Source organism: Babylonia areolata, chromosome 6, assembly GCF_041734735.1.
Source record: "Babylonia areolata isolate BAREFJ2019XMU chromosome 6, ASM4173473v1, whole genome shotgun sequence".
NCBI lineage: Eukaryota > Metazoa > Mollusca > Gastropoda > Neogastropoda > Buccinidae > Babylonia > Babylonia areolata.
The window spans coordinates 54,103,529-54,122,509 of NC_134881.1; the positions used below are offsets into that span (position 1 = coordinate 54,103,529).

At 46.8% G+C, this 18,981-nt stretch overlaps 1 protein-coding gene across 1 annotated transcript; it reads left to right on the forward strand.

Annotated features, from left to right (window-relative positions):
• Positions 1–365: 365 nt before the first annotated feature.
• On the forward strand, positions 366–18,324 carry LOC143283452 (beta-1,3-galactosyltransferase 5-like). The gene is made up of 3 exons (XM_076589691.1): positions 366–811; positions 15,315–15,638; positions 17,324–18,324. The coding sequence occupies exons 2-3, from the start codon at positions 15,396–15,398 to the stop codon at positions 18,176–18,178; spliced, it is 1,098 nt and encodes a 365-aa protein (XP_076445806.1). The 5' UTR covers positions 366–811; positions 15,315–15,395; the 3' UTR covers positions 18,179–18,324.
• Positions 18,325–18,981: the final 657 nt, after the last annotated feature.

An 18,981-nucleotide genomic window follows, 5' to 3' on the forward strand; every position in this document is an offset into this window, starting at 1 on the left:
CAGAATGTGAGACTCCCCTTAGCTGACATATTTCTGTAAGCCGCCAGATAGGCTGGCAACACGTTAGGCCCGAATCCCACGTGCGAACCAACTCGCGTCAGTGAGTTGTGTTTTGGTTTTTGATTTGTTCCTGTATCTTTCGTGCACTCCACTGTCAACTGCTGTGAGAGTCATTTCGACCAGGGGTTTTGGGAGTTGATCTTCCCATGTCTTCTGCTGCGGTGAAGCAGCAGGTTGTCGTCATTGTTCGGCGGGCGTTGCAACGGCTGGAACACCGGTTCCAGGTTTTTCACATAACCTGTCTGAGGTGAGGGTGTGTGATGTTTCCTTGGTCGGCTGGACTTGCAGGAATGGTGGTGGAGGGAATGACAGAGGCTGTGAATGCATGTTTGTTTGAATTTGCTGTAGCTGTTCATGTTATTTTATGTTATTAAGAGATGCTGTGAATATGTGTTCCCATCATTGTGGTTGTGTTCATGAAGAAATAGTAATGTTTATTATTTTGGGATAAATTAGATTAAATCGAGTCAAAGTTAAATGTTATTGTAACGGCAGGTTGGATGGGCGGGATGATAGGTTGGGTGTGATAGCATCTTTCAGAGTCAGAACTGACACTTTGCCATTCTTAGGTTTTTACTTCCATTGTGCCCGTTTGGACGGTTCCACTCCTCTGCTGGTTGTGGCTGTGGGCTGGCGGGAGGTCTTCATGGTGCGGGACTGGCAGTGTTCTGCGGCAGCGGCGCAACCGCGTCGACGATAACAGCGACGACGACAACAGCGTCGGCTGGAAGGACTTGGTCGCTGTGTTGAGGTAAGTGCTGTCCCCCAACTTACTATCTCCCTTCTCCCATCCATTCCTGACCGCTGGTGTATTCTGGACTGCGGCGGCAGAGGCTGAGCACAGCAGACTATATTTTGTGTGTGTTTGTAATCGCGTGAGAGGGGTAATTGTGTCAGTATTGTTTTGTTATTGAATTTCGTGTTCAATAATACCAGTTATTATTATTTTATAATAAATGTTATCATTTCAAGTGGGATCTGGTTGTTCTGACTGGTGCGGAGGGCTGACAGATTCATTGAGTTTTTGTCGTCGTTCGTCCGTCTGTCTGTCAATCTGTCAGCCGTAGCGTGACAGTGAGTGCATGGAGAAATGTGGTTAGCTGACACTGAGCACAGTGTATGGTGAGTGCATGGAGAAATGTGGTTAGTTGACACTGAGCACAGTGTATGGTGAGTGCATGGAGAAATGTGGTTAGTTGACACTGAGCACAGTGTATGGTGAGTGCATGGAGAAATGTGGTTAGCTGACACTGAGCACAGTGTATGGTGAGTGCATGGAGAAATGTGGTTAGTTGACACTGAGCACAGTGTATGGTGAGTGCATGGAGAAATGTGGTTAGCTGACACCGAGCACAGTGTATGGTGAGTACTGTATGGTCAGTGGTGTTATATTTCTCTTTCTTCTTCTTCGTCTCCTTCTTCTTCTCCTTTTTCTTTTTCTTCCAGTCTTGTCATCTTGTTCTTCTTCTTCTGCTTCTTCTCCTTGATCGCGAGCTGCAACTTCTGTATTCATGGCTTTCAACGAGTGGACATTTATGTGCGTGCATGCCAGTGTGTGTGTGGTGGTGGTGGTGGGGGTGGGGGGGTTGCTCTGTACATACACGCGCGCGCATGTTTGCTTCCAGAAAGGCACTGACCTTTGGCAGTTTAGATTTTTTTATGAATATGATTATAGCTTACTCCTTTACTGAGGCGGATGTATCAAAGTGTGTGTATTTGTGTCTGTATCTGTGTGTGTGTGTGTGTGTGTGTGTACATAATATATGATTTATGTATGTGAGTATGTATGTACCTGTATCTAAATATTTTTTATTTCTCCTCATATCACCATCCGATTTTTATCATTCTCTCTCTCTCTCTCTCTCTCTCTCTCTCTCTCTATATATATATATATATATATATATATATATATAACAATAGAAAAAAAGGAAAACAGAACAGTTTCTCACATGCCCGACCGGTTTCGACCACTGGTCTTCATCAAGGGCGTTTACCGGTATGTCAAAATGCAACACACACACCAACAAAGAAAACAAAAAGGTTAACAAAGCTCATGAAAAAAACTCATGTAAAACCTGCATCCAGGGCATGCAGCATGAAAAGAGTGTGAAGTGTTGCTTGGGGAATAGGAAGAGAGGCTGGTGAGTAAAGTAGTCAGAGAGGACGAGAGAGAGGTCGAGAAAAAATAGATGGGCAGATAATAGGAGGGGGGAAAAAAGAAAGAGAGACAGAGAGGGAGGGGGTCAGGGAGGGAGAAGGGACTGTGAGAGAGGAGGAGAGAGAGGGAAAGACAGAGAGGGAGGGGGTAGCAAGCTGGTTGATGATGGAGGAAACGAAGAAAAAAAAAATCCGTGTTTTTATCACAGCTGGCAATTCCGTACATGAGTGTCAGTGTCAGTGCCTGCAGCCTTCTATTTATTGACGTGCAGGACCCTGTGAAACAGCCACACGTAGACCTCCTTCTTGTGTCTCGTGTCACTGGTGCCAACGGAATCACTGTGTTGGTTTGCAACCTGTTGGTGCTCACGAGAGTGGAGAAAATTTCTCCCCCAATGACAGGGCGCCACCTCAGAATCTTGGTTTGAGTGTGCGTGCCTGCTGTCTGGGCATCAGTTCATGTCTAACTCGTCTGGGCGTCGGTCGCTTACATCACAGCTCGCGTCACTCGGTTGATGCCAGTTTTTGTTCGCGGAACTGATTTTAGTTTCAAACCTCACAATGTGATACCTGATGTATGATTGAGTATAAAGTCTGTTGCAGTTTATTATTTCTGTACACGGATGTGTCTGTTACCCGTGTTGTTTCCTGGATACGATGGATATATATTGCTGTGTTTGTAACAGACAGTCCGTGTTAGCTCTGTCATTACTGATACCAGTTTGGTCAGTGCCTTCGCTCCGCTACCAAGGAGTGTTTGTGTCATGGGTTTCTGCACAGGTTAGCCTCTGAAGGCTCTGCAAACCCAGGACTGTCGTCTAACCCATTCAACCACGGTGCCTTGTGTGTGTGTGTGAAACACAACCACTTCATAACTGAACTGTGTCAACACTGCTCAACAACTGATTTGTGTGAACAAACTACTCAATAATTGAGCGGTGTCAACAGTTTACTCAATAATTGAACGGTGTCAACAAACTACTCAGTAACCGAACGGTGACAACAAACACTGGCATGTCCAATGCAACATAGAACTCAAGTGGATATATATAAACATGTATATATACTGGCTGACCGAACAGCCATGATGGCTGACTAGGCCCTTACAACGTCCCCCATCAAAGTCACAACAAAACAAAAAAAAGAAAGAAAAAAAAGGGGGGGTCTGCATTCAACCAGGGACTCAAGTCCCCCCACCCCCACCCCCCACTGCCTGTCCCCCCCACCAGACGTGTTGAAATGCGTTCCAGACGAGTTGTGAAGAGGGAGGAGGGGGGAGGGGTTTGGGGGAGGGGGGACGGGTGGCTAGGCGGACAGACGTCAGAGCGGGGCTGTGAGAGCTGTGACCGTGCCCGTGATGCCAGGGAGGTGAGGGCTCAACACCTTGTGGTCTGCTTTCCTCAGTCCCCTCCCCGTGCTGCCCTGCTCACCTGGCGTTCGTTGGCGATCTTACATTTATTTGCTTTTTTGACTCACTTGTGTAAACAAAGTGAGTCTATGTTTTAACCCGGTGTTCGGTTGTCTGTGTGTGTGTGTGTCCGTGGTAAACTTTAACATTGACATTTTCTCTGCAAATACTTTGTCAGCTGACACCAAATTAGGCATAAAAATAGGAAAAATTCAGTTCTTTCCAGTCATCTTGTTTAAAGCAATATTGCACCTCAGGGATGGGCACAAAAAAATAATAAAGCCTAATTATATGCAAACTGCATTTACTGTCATATTTATATTTTTTGTATTCTCTAAACTTGGCAATTTGATCTGATATTCTGACCCAACAACAAGAGCAGTCATTATTATCATTTTCTGTTCAAACAGGAACTTCTTTTGCTAAGCATGGAATTTTTATTTATTTTGCAAATGTTTTTGGTGCAGATAGTAAAGAAGGGAAATTACTCTGTAATTAATGCTACGGGAGTTAATTTGCTCTTTCTCATCTTAAACATTACATTTTGAAATTATACTTAATACATAAAAAGCTTGGATTTTTTTTAAAAGTGTATCACAAGTGAGTCTTGAAGGCCTTGCCTCTCTTCTTTCTGTTGTATTTTTGCATTTCTTTTTATCACAACAGATTCCTCTGTGTGAAATTTGGGCTGCTCTCCCCAGGGAGAGCGCGTCGCCACACTACAGCTCCAGCTTTTTTTTTTTTTTTTTTTTTCTTTTCTTCTTCTTCTTCTTCTGCGTGCAGTTTTATTTGTTTATCCTATCGAAGTGGATTTTTTCTACAGAATTTTTCCAGGAACAACCCTTTTGTTACCGTGGGTTCTTTATGCACTGCGCTAAGTGCATGCTGCACACGGGACTTCGTTTTATCGTCTCATCCGAATGACTAGCGTCCAGACCACCATTCAAGGTCTAGTGGAGGGGAAGAAAATATCGGCGGCTGAGCCGTGATTCGAACCAGCGCGCTCAGATTTTCTCGCTTCCTAGGCGGACCCGTTACCTCTTGGCCATCACTATACATCATCAGTATTGTCTTTTTATCTTTTTTTCTTTTTTCTTTTTCTTTTTTTCTTTTTCTTTTTTTTATTTATTCAATTATCTTTTTTTCTTTTCTTTTTTTATCTTTTTATATTTTTCTCAAGGCCTGACTAAGTGCGTTGGGTTACGCTGCGGGTCAGGCATCTGCTTGGTAGATGTGGTGTAGCGTATATGGATTTGTCCGAACGTAGTGACACCTCCTTGAGCTACTGGTACTATACTGATGATCTGGGACTGCTATGGGTTGGAACAGTCAGTGCACTCTTTGTTCTGTTTCGCCTATATGTACTCGCCATTCCCATTTTGCCTATTCACCCCCCACACACTCTCTCTCTCTGTCGCATGCTCACACAACACACACACACACACACACACACACACACACACACACACACACACTATCCGCACACGGGTGAGTTTTAAGATATTTGTAGGCAAATACTACACTCAGATCGCCTTCAGAGCAAAGAGACATGTTAACTAATGAACGAATGTTGAAACTGAAAATATGTATGAATTGAGTTAGTTGTCTCTCTTATCAGCTTTTGGACGGCCCGTCGTATGCATTGAATTTCTAGACATAATTATTCTGATGTCTTCTCCACTACACAGTCGAACGTGAAACAGGCGAATTGAGATTTGACCTACGAATTTAGTAATAGGCCAATCTAGAACATGTGCGATTGTGGAATTAACGAACAGTGTCGACAGCATTTTGGGGATGTGTAGAAACATCCTGCTGTGTTAGGCAAGTAGTGTCCTAGCTATGTTTGTGCTGTGGTTACAGAACTGTGTTAAGTAGTGTTCTAGCTATACTTATGGTGTGGTTACAGAAGTGCTGTGTTAAGTAGTGTCCTAACCATACTTATGGTGTGGTTACAGAAGTGCTGTGTTAAGTAGTGTCCTAACCATACTTATGGTGTGGTTACAGAAGTGTTGTATTAAGTAGGCAGTGTCCTAACCATACTTATGTTGTGGTTACAGAAGTGCTGTGTTAAGCAGTGTCCTAACCATACTTATGCTGTGGTTACAGAAGTGCTGTGTTAAGTAGTGTCCTAACCATACTTATGGTGTGGTTACAGAAGTGCTGTGTTAAGTAGTGTCCTAACCATACTTATGGTGTGGTTACAGAAGTGCTGTGTTAAGTAGTGTCCTAACCATACTTATGCTGTGGTTACAGAAGTGCTGTGTTAAGTAGTGTCCCAGCCATACTTATGCTGTGGTTACAGAAGTGCTGTGTTAAGTAGTGTCCCAGCCATGCTTATACTGTGGTTACAGAAGTGCTGTGTTAAGTAGTGTCCTAACCATACTTATGGTGTGGTTACAGAAGTGTGGTGTTAAGTAGTGTTCTAGCTATACTTATGTTGTGGTTACAGAAGTGTTGTGTTAAGTAGTGTTCTAGCCATACTTATGGTGTGGTTACAGAAGTGCTGTGTTAAGTAGTGTTCTAGCCATACTTATGCTGTGGTTACAGAAGTGCTGTGTTAAGTAGTGTCCTAACCATACTTATGCTATGGTTATAGAATTGCTGTGTTAATTAGTGTCCTAGCCATACTTACGGTGTGGTTACAGAAGTGCTGTGTTAAGTAGTGTCCCAGCCATACTTATGTTGTGGTTACAGAAGAGTTGTGTTAAGTAGTGTTCTAGCCATAGTTATGGTGTGGTTACAGAAGTGCTGTGTTAAGTAGTGTTCTAGCCATACTTATGGTGTGGTTACAGAAGTGCTGTGTTAAGTAGTGTCCTAACCATACTTATGGTGTGGTTACAGAAGTGCTGTGTTAAGTAGTGTCCTAACCATACTTATGCTGTGGTTATAGAATTGCTGTGTTTAGTAGTGTCCTAACCATACTTATGTTGTGGTTACAGAAGTGCTGTATTAAGTAGTGTTCTAGCTATACTTATGTTGTGGTTACAGAAGTGCTGTATTAAGTAGTGTCCTAACCATACTTATGCTATGGTTATAGAATTGCTGTGTTAAGTAGTGTCCTAACCATACTTATGGTGTGGTTACAGAAGTGCTGTGTTAAGTAGTGTCCCAGCCATACTTATGTTGTGGTTACAGAAGAGTTGTGTTAAGTAGTGTTCTAGCCATAGTTATGCTGTGGTTACAGAAGTGCTGTGTTAAGTAGTGTTCTAGCTATACTTATGTTGTGGTTACAGAAGTGCTGTGTTAAGTAGTGTTCTAGCTATACTTATGGTGTGGTTACAGAAGTGTGGTGTTAAGTAGTGTTCTAGCTATACTTATGGTGTGGTTACAGAAGTGCTGTGTTAAGTAGTGTCCTAACCATACTTATGGTGTGGTTACAGAATTGCTGTGTTAAGTAGTGTTCTAGCTATACTTATGCTGTGGTTACAGAAGTACTGTGTTAAGTAGTGTTCTAGCCATACTTATGTTGTGGTTACAGAAGTGCTGTGTTAAGTAGTGTTCTAGCTATACTTATGGTGTGGTTACAGAAGTGCTGTGTTAAGTAGTGTCCTAACCATACTTATGCTGTGGTTACAGAATTGCCGTGTTAAGTAGGCAGTGTCTCAGCCATACTTATGCTGTGATCACAGGAATACAGAATATTTTATCATCTCCAGAGAGAAATTAACTTGTGTGAAACACATAAACAACATACAGAAGACATATATAAAAGTCGGAAATACCGACTTAACAAGTAATTTCCACAAACAGTAATCACAGTCACACAGTGCAGTGCAAGAGAAAGAGCTGTGTTGTGTGGGCAGTGTAGGAGTGGTCACAAGAAACGGGCGATATCTGAAGTGGTGTGGACAATAAACTGCTGCTCGTGCAGGAGGGTGGGGGGGAGGGGCGAGGGGGGCGGGAGAGGGGTAATATAATGGAGAGGAGGAGGGAATTGTTGGGGAGGGGGGGGAGGGAGCTGAGAGGAGAGGGGGGTTGAGGGACGATCTGGAAGAGGAACGGGTGGGGAGAGAGGAGGGAGAGATGACATTTGCTGGTGCATGCGAAAATCATGGATAATGGTCAAAATTCACAAAGTGATATTATTCTTTTATCTGAAAGTAGAGAGAATTCAAAATCCAAAACCATCCTGCAAGGGACTGTAGAGGGAGGGCGCAGACGGGGGCGGCAGAGAATGAGCTGGTCCGACAACGTCAAGGAATGGACCAAAATGACGATGCCAGATCTCCTCACGACAGCTGCCAACAGAACGGCGTGGCGAGCTATGACATCTTCCTCATGTCCCCCCCAACGACCCCAGCGGTCGAGGGAATGAGTGAGTGAGAGTGAGAGAGAATTCTGAATAACACACAGAAAAAACAGAATTCAAGTATCTTTACTAGTTTCTGAGATACATGCATTTGAGTCTCGTGATGATCACAAACGTACCTCTGAGAAAATTGGGGCAAACGAGTTCGCTGTTTCCCACTCATGATCACCAATTCCCAATGGGAAAACATCAAAATAAAGCACTGATACTTTATATTTCTTTATAATGCTTGGAAATTTAATAGAAAAAGAATCATAGAATCTGAATAACCAAAAAACTCAAATTTTGGTATGTTCAACCCTTGTCACTTTCACAGCGTGTTGCGTGAAAATTTACTCCAGCGACTTATCCATGATTTTCGCGTGCGGCGTCACATACTTTGGAGTCCAGCCAAATGGAGGGGAAGGGGGAGGGGGGGGCGGAAGAAGAGGGGGTAAGGAAAATATTATGGAGGGAGGGAGGGAATGGTGGGGTGAGGGGCGAGGAGAGGGGGGGGGGAGCAGGGGCGTGGTGAGTGGGGTGGGGAGCGCGGAGAATGCCAATATGAGATCTTTTTTTCTTCTTCTTTTTTTTAAAGTCATTATACATTCATTAAAAAATGAATACAGTGTACATTAACAATAACATCGTCATCATAAGCCATTATACTTATAATATATTGTTCTATCAATTTGGTCAAGGTGGACACATTTTCATCATGTGTAACAGTGCAGTTTTATAACTTATAATAGACATTATATCTAGCATCGGCATAGAGTTATGAACACTTTGCTTAGCTAACGTAATGTGGAAAGAACACAACCCACACATGGGATATCTTACGTATGAACACATTTCCTCTAGTTTTCTATACGTGATTATATAAAACACCCATTACACAGTCATGTTAAACATTATTACTGCAGACACATAAGTGCACATGAATACACACATGCATATATTATTTACATACTCGCATACTTACACATTCACGCACATCTGTTCAAGTTTAAATATATATATATATATATATATATATATATATATATATATATATATCATTGAGCCTTCATTATTATTGTGCATTTTGATCTTTCATAATATTTTGTTATGGGTTACTGTTTTCAAGAAGTTTTATATATGGACACCATTTTCTCATAAATACAATGCATATATGAGATCTTTTGTCTTTTATTTCCCATGTGTTCTGGGGACCGGGGTGGGACAAAGGAAGGGGGATTGTCGGGGTATGGGAATGGTTTATTGTGTGTGGGCGTGCGTGTGTGAAAGCACCCCCTTTTCCTTTTTTATTTTTTTTCAACCGATCTCTCGGTATCAGCAGACAGACAAACACATGTGGAAACAACAAGAACCACCCCCCTCCGCCCTCCCATAGGTGCATCCACATGAAGGTGTCACAACATGGCGAAATCATCAGGTGGCACTTGACTTACCTATGCACAGTCCACACGCGCTTGTACCTCCAGTCCACACACACACACACACACACACTCGCGCCCGCGATGGGCGTTGGAGATGACAGAAAAACACTCGGGAATAATTATGGGGCTGTGGTAACGTGAGACTGACCTGCGGAATGCCAGGTCCTGGGCAATGACGGGGGTGGTGTCATGTCAGGTCCACTGCTGTGTCAATAGGTCTGCTGCTATGTCTATAGGTCTACTGCTGTGTCAATAGGTCTACTGCTGTGTCAATAGGTCTACTGCTGTGTCAATAGGTCTACTGCTGTGTCAATAGGTCTGCTGCTATGTCTATAGGTCTACTGCTATGTCTATAGGTCTACTGCTGTGTCAATAGGTCTACCGCTGTGTTAACTCTCTCCATACGAACGGCGAAAAAGACGACGTTGACAGCGTTTCTCCCCAATTACCATCATCAACATATTGCAAGCGGAAGGCTGTTATACTGAAGGCGTGAATGTTGACAAAGAACACCACAATTCTGATGACGGAAGCTAAAGCTTGGGTCATTGAGACGCCCACTGGACATCCGAGGGGTCTGTGTTGAGGAGAAGAGAGGACTGGCCGTACTGAGTGAGTTAATAGGTCTGCTGCTATGTCTATAGGTCTACTGCTGTGTCAGTAGGTCTGCTGCTGTGTCAATAGGTCTACTGCTGTGTCAATAGGTCTGCTGCTGTGTCTATAGGTCTGCTGCTGTGTCAATAGGTCTGCTGCTGTGTCAATAGGTCTACTGCTGTGTCAATAGGTCTACTGCTGTGTCAATAGGTCTACTGCTGTGTCAATAGGTCTGCTGCTGCGTCAATAGGTCCACTGCTGTGTCTATTGGTCTACTGCTGTGTCAATAGGTCTGCTGTGTCAATAGGTCTACTGCTGTGTCAATAGGTCTGCTGCTGTGTCTATAGGTCTACTGCTGTGTCAATAGGTCTACTGCTGTGTCTATAGGTGTACTGCTGTGTCAACAGGTCTACCGCTGTGTCAATAGGTCTGCTGCTGTGTCTATAGGTCTGCTGCTGTGTCAATAGGTCTGCTGCTGTGTCTATAGGTCTACTGCTGTGTCTATTGGTCTACTGCTGTGTCAATAGGTCTGCTGTGTCAACAGGTCTACTGCTGTGTCAATAGGTCTGCTGCTGTGTCAATAGGTCTACTGCTGTGTCTATAGGTCTACTGCTGTGTCAATAGGTCTACCGCTGTGTCAATAGGTCTACTGCTGTGTCAATAGGTCTGCTGCTGTGTCAATAGGTCTACTGCTGTGTCTATAGGTCTGCTGCTGTGTCAATAGGTCTACTGCTGTGTCAACAGGTCTACTGCTGTGTCAATAGGTCTACTGCTGTGTCAATAGGTCTGCTGCTGTGTCAATAGGTCCACTGCTGTGTCTATTGGTCTACTGCTGTGTCAATAGGTCTGCTGTGTCAACAGGTCTACTGCTGTGTCAATATGTCTGCTGCTGCGTCAATAGGTCTACTGCTGTGTCTATAGGTCTACTGCTGTGTCAATAGGTCTACCGCTGTGTCAATAGGTCTGCTGCTGTGTCTATAGGTCTGCTGCTGTGTCAACAGGTCTACTGCTGTGTCAACAGGTCTGCTGCTGTGTCAATAGGTCTGCTGCTGTGTCCAGTAGGTCTACTGCTGTGTCAGTAGGTCTACTGCTGTGTCAATAAATCTACTGCTGTGTCAATAGGTCTGCTGTGTCAACAGGTCTACTGCTGTGTCAATATGTCTGCTGCTGCGTCAATAGGTCTACTGCTGTGTCTATAGGTCTACTGCTGTGTCAATAGGTCTACCGCATAGGTCTACTGCTGTGTCAATAGGTCTGTGTCAATAGGTCTACCGCTGTGTCAATAGGTCTACTGCTGTGTCAATAGGTCTGTGTCAATAGGTCTACTGCTGTGTCAATAGGTCTGCTGCTGTGTCAATAGGTCTGTGTCAATAGGTCTACCGCTGTGTCAATAGGTCTACCGCTGTGTCAATAGGTCTACTGCTGTGTCAATAGGTCTGCTGCTGTGTCAATAGGTCTGTGTCAATAGGTCTACCGCTGTGTCAATAGGTCTACTGCTGTGTCAATAGGTCTACCGCTGTGTCAATAGGTCTACTGCTGTGTCAATAGGTCTGTGTCAATAGGTCTACCGCTGTGTCAATAGGTCTGTGTCAGTAGGTCTACCGCTGTGTCAGTAGGTCTGTGTCAATAGGTCTACTGCTGTGTCAGTAGGTCTACCGCTGTGTCAATAGGTCTGTGTCAGTAGGTCTGTGTCAATAGGTCTACTGCTGTGTCAGTAGGTCTACCGCTGTGTCAATAGGTCTGTGTCAGTAGGTCTACTATGTCTGCTGCTGTGTCAATAGGTCCACTGCTGTGTCTATAGGTCTACTGCTGTGTCAATAGGTCTACCGCTGTGTCGATAGGTCTACTGCTGTGTCAATAGGTCTACTGCTGTGTCAACAGGTCTGCTGCTGTGTCAACAGGTCTACTGCTGTGTTAATAGGTCTACTGCTGTGTCTACAGGTCTGCTATGTCGTCGGGTTAGCTGCTCTCTGACCAGTCATTTGTATACTGGTTTGTCAACTTCTTTACTTAGTTATTGTCTATATCGTCTTTGTTTCTGCAGTCATTCGTGTTGGTTTTTGGTTATTTATTTATTTTTATTCATTCATTTGCTCATCCGACACGATTTTAACATGCTTGTCTCACTGAAGCAGCAATGAATGAATTGGGGTGATTGGGTGCCTCTGTTTGGGTAGATGGGGTGGATGTTTAGCGTGTTCATCTGAGTGACTGTGTAGGCCTGCCCTCGACATAAAAGAAATGGAGGGGTTTGTGGGTTTGGGATGGGAGGAGGATATGTATCGCGTGTGACGCAGATTGATTAACGTTTCTGGGAGAGACGACAGAGTTGTGTGTGTGTGATTTATATCTTAATTTACATACTTTCTTAACTTACTCGGCCTCACATTATTTGTATATTATTTTATGAAAAAACTACTTTTGCACAAGTCGAACACTGAATTTCTGTTCAGACAATAAACAGTCTTGAGTTTTGATGGAACGTCGGACTACTGTGACGTCAGACTGTTGTTTGTATGAGGCTTGCTTCCACTGATTATGACGTTCTATGCACAGTGACGTGTTTCGCATGTGCTCAGGTCAACACGGATTAGCCTGGGGCTTGTTTCGTTCCAAACAGGTCTAGATCTAACATATGGGACACTGAAAGATGTAGACCTAGTCTAATGTGGAATAAAAGATGTGGACCTAGTCTAATGTGGATTAAAAGACGTGGACCCAGTCTAATGTGGGATAAAAGATGTGGACCCAGTCTAATGTGGGATAAAAGATGTGGACCCAGTCTAATGTGGAATAAAAGATGTGGACCCAGTCTAATGTGGGATAAAAGATGTGGACCCAGTCTAATGTGGAATAAAAGATGTGGACCCAGTCTAATGTGGGATAAAAGATGTGGACCCAGTCTAATGTGGGATAAAAGATGTGGACCCAGTCTAATGTGGGATAAAAGATTTGTCAAGCCTAATCCCACGTTCGTTCACTTGAAGACTCAAAGAAATTTAAATGCTTTTGGCCCTTTTGGGGAGTGATGGACATACATATGGAATCATAACTTCAGTACAATAATGTTTAAACGAAGCTAGCATAAAATCATGCCAAAAATAATCTACTATAAAAACAAAGCAAAATTTCAGTGTATGCTCCCACCCCCGTCTCTCCCCCCCCTCCTCCCGCCCCCCACACACACACTTTACCCACGGATGATGTCCTATTTTAACGTTCTAAATGATTGCACCTATTAGTTACATTTTCATGGTTTGTGGGACCAAAAACAAAAAAAAAAAGATGGTGGCATGTTAGTGACTGAATCCGCATCAAAACTGGGTAAAAAATAACGTGTACTAAATAACAGTCGAACTCCACTCCACCGAAAATGAGTTACAACATCTACAGTACTGGGCCCTAATGGTAATATCGTTTCCTACATGCACAAACATTGCCGGAAAAATAGGTTTTTGAATTTAAGATGCTGAAATAGGACTTTAGTCGGGGGTAATGTCCAATTTTGGCGTAACTCTGACAAAAGAACGAGTTGCAAGTCTCTTCTCACAAAATAAAAGACAAGTCCAGTTATCTATTCCGTGGAGAAAACAACGGAAGTGTTCAAAGCTTCTGGCTTCGACAGTAACGTCCCTTTAGTTCACGGGCCAACAACTCGTGCCAGGCTGTGTTGGGTTCTCTTTTCGCTCGACCGTTTCTTTCCCGCTTGGCTTGTTCTGAGCTGGTTAAGTATGGATCTAATTTGTCACATCACCGTCCAGTTTGTCTGCAGCTAACTACTACTGGTGGCCAGTTGACGTTTGGATTGAAAATAATTATGATGTCTGTTTGATGTAAAACGCTCTGAGGGTTTTTCTCGGTATAGTTTGTAACGGCACTGTCATGACACTGTCAGAGCACTGTCACGGCACTGTCAGACGACTGTCACGGCACTGTCATGGCACTGTCAGAGGACTGTCACGGCACTGTCATGGCACTGTCAGAGGACTGTCATGGCACTGTCATGGCACTGTCATGACAATGTCAGACGACTGTCACGGCACTGTCAGAGGACTGTCATGGCACTCACGGCACTGTCAGGACTGTCACGGCACTGTCAGAGGACTGTCATGGCACTGTCAGAGGACTGTCACGGCACTGTCAGAGGACTGTCACGGCACTGTCAGAGGACTGTCACGGCACTGTCATGGCACTGTCACGGCACTGTCAGAGCAGACTGTCACGGCACTGTCAGAGGACTGTCATGGCACTGTCAGAGCACTGTCACGGCACTGTCAGAGGACTGTCATGGCACTGTCAGAGGACTGTCACGGCACTGTCATGTCACTCGCGGAACTGTCAGAGCACACTGTCACGGCACTGTCAGAGGACTGTCATGGCACTGTCAGAGCACTGTCAGAGCACTGTCAGGGCACTGTCAGAGCACACTGTCACGGCACTGTCAGAGGACTGTCATGGCACTGTCAGAGCACTGTCACGGCACTGTCAGAGCACTGTCAGAGCACACTGACACGGCACTGTCAGAGGACTGTCAGAGCACTGTCACGGCACTGTCAGAGGACTGTCATGGCACTGTCACGGCACTGTCAGAGCACTGTCACGGCACTGTCAGAGGACTGTCACGGCACTGTCAGAGGACTGTCACGGCACTGTCAGAGCACACTGTCACGGCACTGTCAGAGGACTGTCAGAGCACTGTCACGGCACTGTCAGAGCACTGTCACGGCACTGTCAGAGGACTGTCACGGCACTGTCAGAGCACTGTCACGGCACTGTCAGAGCACACTGTCACGGCACTGTCAGAGCACACTGACACGGCACTGTCAGAGGACTGTCATGGCACTGCACTGTAGCACTGTCACGGCACTGTCAGAGGGCTGACACGGCACTGTCAGAGGACTGTCATGGCACTGTCAGAGCACTGTCACGGCACTGTCAGAAAAATGTCATGGCACTGTCAGAGCACTGTCACGACACTGTTACGGCACTCACGGCACTGTCATGGCTTGGCGGCCAGTCACCAGCTCCTCTTCCCCCCCTCACCCGTTTCCTCCTTGTTTGGTGTTTTTGTTGACTTCTTTTCTTTGGTTTTCCTTTCCCTTTTCACCATATTCATTCAGTCATTCATTCATTCATTTATCTATTTCTTTGTTTATTCACTTATTTATTTAACCATTTATTTATTCATCTATCTATCTATCTATCTATCTATCTGTTGCTTGGGTAATCTATTGGGAAGGCAGGGGACACGAGTACAGATTTTACTTGTTGTTTCTGGGAGTCACGACAAAGCTCTGTGTGTGTGTGTGTGTGTGTGTTGTGTGTATTCGTGCATGTGCGTGTGTGTATGTGCGTGCTGCAGGCCTCAGGAGGAGGGGCGGAGACGACGGCCAGCCAGGCAGAGGGGACTGAGACAGGGACAGGGACGTCGTCGGGGTCCGTGATGAGGGTGATGTGGTGCCGACGACCCTCCGCACGGCGTGTGGCTGTGGGGACTGGCGGTCTGCTGGGGCTGCTGTGGGCCACCCTCCTCCTCCAGCAGACCTTCCGCCCCGACCTCCTCCTGCTGCCGCCCTCCCCCCACCTCTCCGCCGTGCCCCTCCGCGACTTCTTCTGGCTCGACTGGGTGGCTGGGGACTACTTCCGGCCCAGGGAGTCTTTGCTGTCTCCTCTGCCCTCGCTACAGGTTGTGTGTGTGGATGGGGGGTTTGGGGAGAGGGGAGGGGGGGAGCTGTGGTTGGAGGGGATGGGGGGGGGGCGGGGGAATGTGTGTGAGGGAGGGGGGGCGTGATGGGGTGAGATGTGTGTGTGTGTGTGTGTTTGTGTGTGTATTTTGTGGCCTGTGTCTGTGTGTGGAGGGGCAATTGTGTGTGTGTGTTGAGTCTGTGTGTGTGTGTGGGGGGGGGGGGGCGTGATGGGGTGAGATGTGTGTGTGTGTGGGGGGGGGGTGTATGTGGTGGAGGATGGGTGTGTGTGTGTGTGCATGTGTGTGTCTGTGTGTGTATTTTGTGGTGTGTGTGTCTGTGTGTGGAGGGCCAATTGTGTGTGTGTTGAGTCTGAGTGTGTGTGTGTGTGGTTGGGTGTGTATGTGTCTGTGTGTGTGTGTTTTGTGGTGTGTGTGTGTGATACCGTGTGTGTGTGTGTGTGTGACACCGTGTGTGTGTGTGTGTGTGTGTGTGAAGTTGCACTTTCACATGAATGTGCGCACGTGTGTGGGTGCGTGCAGGTTCGCTGAGCGTGACCTACTTTTTTTTTTATTTCTTTTTTTTTTTTTTTTTTTAAGTCATTTGCCTTCCACGTATAATTCACCTTATATTGTGATGTGTTGACTTGTTTCTTGATGTTGTGTAATCGTTTTATGTCACACTACATCCGTTCTTCACACAAAGCCAGGGTTGGATTGATTGATTGATAGGGATACTTACATAGCGCCTATCCTCGGTCGGAGATCAAGCTCTAAGCGCTTTACAAACACGGAGTCATTTGCACAACAGGTTGCCTACCTGGTTAGAGCCGACTGACAGCTGCCATTGGGCGCTCATCATTCGTTTCCTGTGTCATTCAGTCAGATTTCAGGCACGCACACTTACTCACTCAGACAAATATGTAACATTTAACAGTTTACGTCTATGACCGTTTTGTTTATTTATCCCACCATGTAGGCAGCCATACTCCGTTTTCGCGGGTGTGCATGCTGGGTATGTTCTTGTTTCCATAACCCGCCGAACGCTGACATGGATTACAGGACCTTTAACGTGCGTATTTGATCTTCTGCGTGCGTATACACGCGAAGGAGGTTCAGGCACTGGCAGGTCTGCACATATGTTGACCTGGGAGATCGGAAAAATCTCCACCCTTTACCCACCAGGCGCCACCGAGATTCGAACCCGGGACCCTCAGATTGAAAGTCTAACGCTTTAACCATTCGGCTAAACCCAGGGTAGGCTCTGAAGGCCTGTTCAGCGCACTGAGTGTGTGTGAAAGTCATCATGTGCGTCTGTTTTTTTGTGTGTGTTTTTTTTTTTTTCTTTTTTTCTTTTTTTTTTTTTTTTTTTAAAGCAGATTAATTGGTGTATCGTATGCTGATTAGTGCCGTACGCTTTGACGCCACCTTGAAACTGACTCTGAATCTGACGCTGAATCTGACACTAAAACTGACACCGAAATTGAAACAGACCCTGAATCTGAACTCTGAACCAAACCCTGAAATTGACGCTGAAACCGACTTTGAAACTGACAACGAAACTGAAAGTAACCCTGAAACTGACCACTGACACTGACCACTGAAACCGAGCCCCGACACATACTTGCTGTGCCGCGACGAAACTGACCTGGCACAGAGGGAAACGTGACGTGGTGACGCACGTGCAGGTGGTGCCCAAGCAGGGCTGTCAGGACGGCACCTTCCTGGTGGTGCTGGTCACCTCCCCGGCCAACGCCTTCTCCACGCGCAAGCTGATCCGCCACACCTGGGGCTACGCCGTCAGGAACCGCCGCTGGCCCCGGGCAGACGTGCCGGTGGCCGTGGAGGTGTACTTCGTGCTGGGCCAGAGTTCAGACCCCACTTCGTCCTCCTCCCTGGACGCCGGGGTGAGGGCGGAGGCCCGGACGTTTGGGGACCTGATCGTCGGGGACTTCGCGGACACGTACCGGAACCTGAGCCTGAAGACGCTGACGGGGCTGAAGTGGGTGCGGGAGAAGTGCGCCCACACGGAGTTCACCATGAAGGTGGACCAGGACACGCTGGTGGACTTCCCCCGCCTGACGACCTTCCTGGAGACTGGGCGCCACAGCCTGCACCACGCCGTCATCGGCAAGCTCTACTTCAACTCCAAGCGCCGGGACAGCGGCAAGTGGCGGGTGGGCCCCGAGGAGTACCCCCTGTCCGTCTACCCGACCTTCGCTGGGGGCCCTTGCTACCTGCTGTCCACGGACATTGTGGGCCCGCTGGTCAACGTGTCGCAGTACCTGCCCCTCCTGGCCTTGGAGGACGTGCACGTGACGGGCGTCCTGGCGCGCGCTCTGGGCGTGCGGCGTCTGCACATGCGACAGCTGCAGAACTGGGCGTCAGACTCGCTGTGCGCGCTGGTGGAGGAGGGTGCGGGGGCGGAGGGGTACCAGGTCAGCATGACCAACCTCTCCCCGGACCAGCTCCGTCAGGCATGGAGCATACTGGTGGGCAACAACTGTTCCTCTTCCACCCTCAACTCCCACCCACCTGACTGACCCGGGGGTCCTCCAAACACGTCATCATCATGGGAGTCACTGGGTTCTCCAAACACGTCATCATCATGGGAGTCACTGGGTCCTCCAAACACGTCATCATCATGGGGGTCACTGGGTCCTCCAAACACGGCATCATCATGGGAGCCACTGGGTCCTCCAAACACGTCATCATCATGGGAGCCACTGGGTCCTCCAAACACGTCATCATCATGGGAGCCACTGGGTCCTCCAAACACGTCATCATCATGGGAGCCACTGGGTCCTCCAAACACGTCATCATCATGGAAGTCACTGGGTCCTCCAAACACGTCATCATCATGGGGGTCACTGGGTCCTCCAAACACGTCATCATCATGGGGGTCACTGGGTCCTCCAAACACGTCATCATCATGGGGGTCACTGGGTCCTCCAAACACGTCATCATCATGGGAGTCACTGGGTCCTCCAAACACGTCATCATCATGGGAGTCACTGGGTCCTCCAAACACGTCATCATCATGGGAGTCACTGGGTCCTCCAAACACGTCATCATCATGGGGGTCACTGGGTCCTCCAAACACGTCATCATCATGGGGGTCACTGGGTCCTCCAATTACGTCATCGTCATGGGAGTCACTGGGTCCTCCAAACACGTCATCGTCATGGGGGTCACTGGGTCCTCCAAACACGTCATCATCATGGGGGTCACTGGGTCCTCCAAACACGTCATCATCATGGGGGTCACTGGGTCCTCCAAACACGTCATCATCATGGGAGTCACTGGGTCCTCCAATTACGTCATCGTCATGGGAGTCACTGGGTCC

Bases quoted from the DNA above. Each gene is read 5' to 3' on its own strand.
- LOC143283452 (XM_076589691.1), top strand. From the start codon at position 15,396: ATGAGGGTGATGTGGTGCCGACGACCCTCCGCACGGCGTGTGGCTGTG. The intron at 15,639-17,323 runs GTTGTGTGTGTG...ACGCACGTGCAG, and splicing joins CTCCTCTGCCCTCGCTACAG to GTGGTGCCCAAGCAGGGCTG.